The sequence below is a fragment of the Panthera leo genome, chromosome B3, assembly GCF_018350215.1.
Source record: "Panthera leo isolate Ple1 chromosome B3, P.leo_Ple1_pat1.1, whole genome shotgun sequence".
In the NCBI taxonomy this organism is placed as follows: Eukaryota; Metazoa; Chordata; class Mammalia; order Carnivora; family Felidae; genus Panthera; species Panthera leo.
In genome coordinates this window covers 144,150,027-144,157,971 of record NC_056684.1, presented here as the reverse complement: position 1 = coordinate 144,157,971, position 7,945 = coordinate 144,150,027, and the positions used below count along the sequence as shown (strand labels likewise).

At 64.4% G+C, this 7,945-nt stretch overlaps 1 protein-coding gene across 1 annotated transcript; it reads right to left on the bottom strand.

Annotated features, from left to right (window-relative positions):
* Window positions 1–2,710: 2,710 nt before the first annotated feature.
* Window positions 2,711–7,725, bottom strand: LBHD2 (LBH domain containing 2). Its single transcript, XM_042943228.1, has 4 exons — window positions 7,612–7,725; window positions 5,883–5,969; window positions 4,036–4,192; window positions 2,711–3,056 (listed from the first exon to the last, which is right to left on the bottom strand). The coding sequence occupies exons 1-4, from the start codon at window positions 7,723–7,725 to the stop codon at window positions 2,965–2,967; spliced, it is 450 nt and encodes a 149-aa protein (XP_042799162.1). The 3' UTR covers window positions 2,711–2,964.
* Window positions 7,726–7,945: the final 220 nt, after the last annotated feature.

Below are 7,945 nucleotides of genomic sequence, written 5' to 3'. Positions count from 1 at the left end.
AATATTCTCCACCTCATTGCACTTGAACACAGGCTCAGAGAGGCCTAGGACCCTGCTCGTGGCCATGCAGCTGGCAGGACAGAGGCCAGGCCCTGGTGGACAGACACCGGGGGCTCCTCTGTCTGACTTTCCTGGTCTCCAGTTCACAGGGCACGTCAGGGTCCTGGGACCTTCAATTATGGGTCACCTCCTTTTAAGAGTTAGGTCCCTGAAAAGCCGGTGGTGCCCAGGGCCTGGGGAGTCGCTCCTGGACCTCCCCCAACTCCCAGATCCACTCCACACTCTAGCCTGCGCCCACTTTTCAGCATAAGACTGTGATGTTTCTTTTATCCCATTTCCACATTGTTTTCCCCCAAATTTCTCAGTAAAATCCCTTTGGAAAAGTCCCAGCCTTGTCTCAGAGGGGCCGGGGCACAGGGCTGGGCAGACTGGGTCAGGAGAAGGCAGAGCGGAGGGGGCCGTTGGGAAGGGGAGGCACAGCTGGGGACCCCAAGTAGAGTACAAGTTCAGCTCCCCTGCACTGGGCCGCACAACCTTGGGATAGGCACTTCTGACTCTGAGCCTCAGTTTACTCCTCCATAAAATGGAGGTGTTGTTGGCATTAAATGGGTCCGCTTCTGCAGAGGACCTGGCTCTCAGGTGGGGAAGGGCAGGGAGAAGGACTCTCAACACCAGATGCCTGCCTGTCCTAGGGGTTCCGGGGACGCCCGGCTGCCACACCCCAAATGTAGATGCCAGAGGCGGCGAACTTCACCCACACTGCGGCCGGCTGGGACCAAGGCACAGACCAATGGGAGAGCAGGAAGCCTGAGCTCCACCCACTGCCCCTAACTGGCTTTGGGCCTGGACAGGGGACGGTGCCTCTATCTCGAGGTGAATATTACAAAGTTTAGGTGGCCCATCTCCGAAAGGCACTAGGCGGTGACCCCAGCCCATGCCAGAGGGAGCCACAGGATGATTCCCAAAACCCCTTCCCCAGGTCGCCCACACCTGAGTGCTGGTGGCGGGGGCTCAGGGGATATGTGTGGGGCATCCACTTCTGGCACCGCCCCCTACCATTACCGAGGGCACCAGCTCCGACTGAAAGGGAGCAGGCTGGGGCCCGACTCCAGGGAACTGGGTCCTTCAGGGTGGGGGCCCACACTCTTTGGGGCGAGCAGATATTCCCCCAGCTCACTGGGCACGACAGGGTCCTGGGACCTCCAATTATGGGTCACCTCCACTCAAGACCTGCCCTGTTAGCTGGTGGGCTCCACGGTGGCATTGTGGGTACCACTCAGGCCTGGGTCTCGGGTGGATCTGGATTCTGTCCCAGCTCAGCTATTTGTCAGCTGTGAGACCTTGGGAGAGTCGTGTTTAAGTGGGGGGAACACTGTGCCTGGGAGGGGCCAGGATGAAATCTAAATGACACCGGTGCCCACCCCACATTCCGCACCAGGAACACGGAAATCACCAGTTGGCTCGAGTCCCTGGCCCCACGTCGTATGCGTCAGCAAGTCCTGGCGGGGCTTCCTGGGAAACGTCTGCCCCCTTCCCATCCCCTTGGGGAACCACAAAAGCACTGGAGGAGGACAGGAAGGACTTGGAAGGACAGTCCACCGCCTTGCCTAAGCTAGAGACCAGGGAGGACGTGGAGACATCTGGGACCGTGGACGTGGCCCATGGGGCCACAGGGTTAAAATTAAAGCAGGCTGCCAGGCAAATTTCCACACCTCCGCCTCCCACCTCTCCTGCGTTTGGGGGGCGGGTTATTTTTAGAGGGAAGGCGTGCTGGAGAAAGTGCCTTATTCATCCTTGAGGTTAGCAAGGCCTCCAGAAAGAACAGAGGGGACTGTGTCTCCCTCCTGCCCCTCCAGGCTCACCGGGGTCTTGTCCCACCCTGCCTGGTCCTGAGGACTTCGTTAAGCTAACATTTATCCAGGGCTGCCTCCTGCCAGGCCCCGGGCTTCCTCGGCCCTGGGGCAGGCTAGCCAAGGGCAAGGGACCAGAATGGGAGGAGGGGAGGGCAGGAGGCAACCTGGGCCCAGGCACTGGTCGGGTTTCTGTCCCCCCCCCCCCCAACCATGCCAACCCCCACCAGCCCGTAGGGCTCCCCTTGTGCAGTGGGACAGAGCCAAGAAACAGTGTTGCTGGACCCCATGGAGGAACGGGACCCTCACGTGGGCAGGAACAGGTGCCTCCCCCACCCAGTCTCCCACATGGGCTCTGGTGCCTCCCAGCCCCAGGGATCCCATCGTGGCTGGGGCACCTCACTTCACACTTCCGTTTCTTCATCTGTAAAGTGGGACTTTTGCAAGGCGTTAATAAGATCCAGCCTGGAATAGGACACCCTACCCCACGGTCCATTTCTGTGCCCTGTGCACCCAATGAGGAGGAAGGAATCTTGCCCTCGGGGTCCACGCAGAGCTGGAGACCCCTGGGAGAGGTGAGGAGGCCACTTGGGGGGAAGCCAGTCCTGCCCTGGGCAGCCCTGGCTGAGGCAGAGTGGAGCAGAGCTCAGGGCCCTTGGCAGGGGTTCCAGAGGAGCAAACCCCACAGCCCCTGGACAGCCCCTGCCCCACCCCGGCCCCCACCCCATGTACAACACCCAGGCACTCTGGCCTGGTCAGCGTGGGCTCCAAGGCTAGGCCCTTGTCTGGAAGGCCATGGAAAAACCAAAATTGTCCCCCACCTTGAGTCCCCAGCAAGTGTGCCCGCCGACCACCAGGAAGAGCCTTTATTTCTGCTTCAAACCACGGAACAAGGAGGGTGTGATCTGGACCCCGGGTTGTGGATGGGAGAGGGCAGGCCCGTGGTCCCGGCCAGACCCTCTGAGGCAGGAGGCAGCGGCTCAGCTCTCCCTGCTCCAAGCATCAGCCCGGCCACCCTGGGGCTGAGGCCGCTCAGCTGTCAGGAGCAGGGGTGGGAGGCGGGGTTTGCAGGGCCCTCGCACAGCAGAATCCGGCCGTGCCTGTCCCAGTCCTCTCACTGGGGGGCCGGGGCCTGGCAGCTGGGTCGCTCACTGCCAGCATCATCCGGAACCTTCCCTGGAGCTCCCGGCAGACTTGGTGAGGGGGCTGCAGAAACACAAAGGCCCCTCTGTTGGTGGGGCTGCCTTTCGGACAGGCTGGCAAGGGAACGGGGAGGAGGGGGCTGCACCTGGGCGGGGCAGGCAAGGCCACGCTCCGGGAGCAGGGGCACTCCCTCCCCCGGCACCTCTACCCACCCGGAGACCTCCCCACAGCCCAAGTTCCAGCGGTGACCCAGGGCGTGGTCCCTGGTGCTGCTCTCAGCCCTGAGTGCAGCCTGACAGAGGCGGAGGAGGCTTTGGGGAAAGGTGGGGGGTAAGGGGTGGACGGGCCCCTTCTGGGCCCGAGCCGCTGGGGGGGCTGACATGCGAGGAGGGAGTGCCAGGCAGCCCCAGTGAGGCTGAATTCATTTCCACATCAGGGGGGAAACTCCCCAGGGGACAAAACTTCCCAGGGCACAGCTCACCCCTCATGTGCCCTCGGCAGAAGGTCCCCGCTGCCCAGCCTCACCCCTGGCGTCTGGAACACGGAATCCCCCTCTCCTGCCCACACACCCTCCCCCCAGGAGCTTCCTTGGCTCTGGCAGTCCCTTGGCCTTTAACCAGGCACCTACGGCCAGTGCAGGGGCCTGCCGCCGGGCTGGTCCACCGCCCCACCTCACGGGCACCTGGGCTGGCCCTTTGAACGCACACATGCCCCAAAGGCAATGAATCAGGAGCGAGAGGGGAAGGAACTGGAACTGAGGGGGAAGCATGTGGTCCTGTGTCCAACAGACGCTGCATGGGCCCCTCTGATGGGCTGGGCCTGGGGCCACCACAGTCGATAGAGTCCTTAAGGGCAGGTAGGAGGGGGCACGTGGACAAAGAGAGGGTCAAGGCCAGGAGGCTTCCAGGCGCCCAACCAGAGGGGGGTGGGGCGGGCAGATGGGGGTGATGGTGTGCACAGGCTGGAGGGGTGGAGGGCCCCGTTTGCATGAGTGGGCAGGGGGAGCCCGGCTTCCGACCCCCGTGGGCAGTCCCTCACTCACCAGAAGCAAGCTGGCTCTGGGCTGACCCCCTCAAGGCGCCCTCGGGGGGCCAACGCAGCTCCCCACTCTCCACAGAACCCACCTCGCTGGACTCCACCACGATCGAGGGCAGTCGCTGGCCCAGCCGAGGGCCCTTCTCCCGGGCACCCACGGCAGCCTGCAGGGAGGGTGGGCAGGGGTCAGGACGACGCCGGGCCCTGGGCTCCCTGCTCCCTCCCACACCTGTCCTGCACTGTGCCCACTGGGAGGATGGGGGGCCCTGCCGACCCAGGCTGCAGGGCAGGAAGGAGGGTGTGTGTGTGAGCATGCGCACGCGCGCGCGTGTGTGTGGTCGTGCAGGTGCGGGCCTCTCCCCCATCCCACCACTGCGGCTGGAGCACCACTCAGCACCTGGGGCAGCAGCTCTCCCCGGGGCTCCAAAGGACCCACCGGGGCTCAGCCCTCAGGCCCATTTCACAGACAAGAGCCTGAGGCCAGAGAGGCCAAGGCCACATGGTGAGTGAGCCCAGGGCTTCTGTGCATCCCCAACTGCCCCCTGTGTCCTCACAGCCCCTTCCTGGGGTCTTCCCTGCTGGGCCCTTGGTCCCTCCCCAGCTCGGAGGAGCTGGGAAGCTGTTACCATGGCAACCTGAGCGGCTCTCTGGGCTCGCTCTGGGCTCATTGTTCAGTGCCCACAGGAGTGTGCGGGGGCTGCCTCCCCGTGCCCTCCTGGCGCCCTCAGCGTCTCCGCCTCCCATTCAAGGCCTTCCGAGATGGGGGGCCCAGCTGCGAGTGCTACCGCCCAGCCTTCTGGCCCTAAGGCCACAGCAGCACTGACGCCCGCCCTGCCCACGTCCACGCCTCTCCTCCGGCAGGTCTCCCTCCCTGGACCTCCCCGCCCCCCACCCTTCTACATAGAAGGAGAGTCGCTTGGTGCCTGTCTTCCTTCCCCCAGTGGCACGAGTGCCTTGAGGAAAGGCAGACACACAGCCCGAGGACTTTGCCAACCGGCCCTGAACCGCCACAGCACAGCCATCTGCGCGTGTTTGAACGCACGTTCCTGGGCCCCCGCCCAGACTCTCTGAATGGAGGGCCCAGGAATCGGCATTTTCGCCAAGTACCGCAGGTGACCTTGTTGACTGGGACATGTGTGGAATCAGAGGGACAGCGCAGCAGGGACCCGTCCAAGCCCCGGCGGCTGGGCCATCCTGGCTGCTCCTGTTCACACTGCTGGGTCAGGGGCTCCCTTCTCCTGGAATCCCTCCCCACCGCACCTGCCACCCCGCTTCCTGTCCTCCTCTGCAAAGGCCTTGTGACCCCCAACCAGGGGCCCTCCTCGGCCCAGAGTGTGCCACTGGGATAGGGGAGGTCCAAGCCAGCAGCACGTGGAGTTCAAAGGCCTGGTGTCGCCCTTTTCCATCTGCCGTGGCGTGGAGGCTGGCCCCCTGGGTGACCCTGGGCGGGTTCCCCTCTCCAGCCCCGCTGCCCGCCGGCAGTGGCAACGATGACAGAGTCCCAACTCCAGAACTCGGAACATCAAGACTGCACTGCCTGTGGAGGGACTTCACTTTTTAGCTCTATCAACACAGCTCCCAAAACGTAGAGCCGAGGGCGGGGGACTCTGGCATTGCCTCACCCAGCGGAGAGCAAACTGCTTTGCGGAACAAACCCTGGTTCAGAAGTGGTGCTGAGTAAGCCAGGGAGGCTCGGCCTTCCATTGCTTTATGCACCAGACTTCTAGAGAAGAGCAACCACTTCTCCCACCCCGACGGGTAAACTGAGGCATGCCCCAAATCGCGGGCCAGGGCTTGAGGCTGGCTTCCTCCTGTCCCGCAGGGCTGGCAGACCCCAGGGCCCCAAGTACATACCTTCCCTGCTGGGTCTCCAGCCTCCTCAGCTGGGCTGAGCTCCTGCACAGCGGGCCGGGGGGCACTCATGCCGTTGCTGCTGCCAGTCTGCATGAAGACAGGGAGAAACGAGGCCACGTGCTGGCGCCCACCCTCCTCCTGGAAGCTTCAGACCGCTCCAGTCCACAGCTAGCCCACCCTGGACCCACTGCCCACTGTCCCCTGGCTCTCTGTCACCACTGCTCTCTGCCCACGCCCGCCCGCCACCGGGGGGCACTGGACAGGCACCACACGATGTGCCCGGGGTTGCGGAGGGGCAGGGGCAGGAGCAGGGCAGGAGAGGCTGACTCAGCCCCAAGACCCATGAAGGCCTCCTCGAAGAGGGCCAGCTGATCTGAGGCCTGAGGGATGAGCAGTGGGCAGCCAGGCCAGTGGAGAGATGTTCTGAGGCAGGGTACAGCAAGGAAGGGCACAGAGATGGGGGGACCCTCTCCTCTGCGAGCTCTTGCTGCGGGGAGGGCTCCCTTGCCCTTATACTGGCCTGAGCAGGCAGGGCCAAGTGCAGGCAGGACGTCGGTTTCCCTTCAGCTGCGGGTGTTGGGGGCCCGGCCCTGGGTGTGTGTGGGGTGTCAGCTCTCCGAGAGGACCTGGCCACCTTTGCCTCGGGCTGACTTGAACCTGGCTCACGCTGCTCCCAGCCTCAGACCCTCCACCTGTACCTGGCCAGAGGCAGAAGAGGGGGTGGGGTCCGGCAGGCGACATCTAACTTCAGGGCAGGCTGGGAGGGGGCCGCAGGCAAAGGGCAGGGGCACTGGGAGGGAAATGGGCAGAGGGACAGCAGTGACCAGTAGGATGGATCGCTTGTGACACCTTGCTGGTAGTGGGGGAGGGGTCCTGTGGGCACGCAGTGCGGGGGGCAGGGGCTGCTGTTCTGGGATATGGGGTTTCCTTCACCAAACATGGGTTCAGTTCGGGTCCCGCGGAGACCCAGGGAAGGCTGGGAGGGGGGGCCATGTGCCTCCACCCAATCCCAGAGCCAGGGGAGGCAGCCCCTACCCTCCCTCACGGAGCCCCATGCTCCGGGGTCAGATCCTCCACAAGCCCCTCCTGGAATCCCACCGCAGGACTCAGAAGCTCAGCTAGAGCCCAGGGCAGCCAGGAGAGACACCAAGAGACTGGACGCAGAGAGGCACAGAGACTCAGAGGGAAGGCGAGAAAAACAGCTGGCCACAGAGACAAAGCAGAGATGACAGGACTGGGGACAGAAAAAGCAAACAGACCCGGAGGGAGGGTACAGATGGACGGAGAGACACAGACAGACAGAAGGACAGAGAGAGACACATGATAGAGCTGTCACGTCGGCCGAGCAAGGGGCCAGGCAGGCAGAGAGCAAGTCCCTGGGGTCAGCCTCCCGCTGCCCGGGGCCAGTGCCAGCTGCAGCACTGGACCATCAGGGGCCCCACCACCCACACCTCTGCAGGCTCCCAGGTGTGGAAAGCAGGGTCAGGCCGTGCACAGCCCCCCAGGGGCACTGCTGTCGCCCAAAGCCCGGCCCCAGCAGCCAGGGGCTGACCACGGCCCCCACTGCCTCCTCTTTCCCGGAGCTTCGGACCCCCCCCCCCCACTCCCCCTTCTCTCCCCCCTCTCTCCTCTCCCAGCCTCGCCAAGCCGGGCAGCCAGGGCGCACCGCGGGGCTAGAGCCCCGACAAGGGTGGGGAGGGGGCGCCCCCTGGGCCTCACTCACACTCACCCTCCCGCGCTGGATGCTCGCGCCGGGTCGCCACTCTCGGCTCCGAGCTGCCAGCCCCGCTTCGCCCGCCCTCCCCCGCGCTCTCCGCCCACACGCGCTCGCCCGGCCCCCCATTCACACTCAGGCCCCCGGGCGCTTCCGCCAGGCCCGGCCCCAGCTCCCAGGTAGCACCTCGGCCTCATCCTCCCTTTGACAAAACCGTGCCCCCCACAGCCTGATCCCCGGCCGCTTGAGACCCCAAGCCTCAGGTTGGAGGTTCAGGAATTTGGGGGGGGGGTCAGAAATCGGTGGGGCCAGATACATGGAAAGAGGATACCCTCCAGTTTGAAGGAGG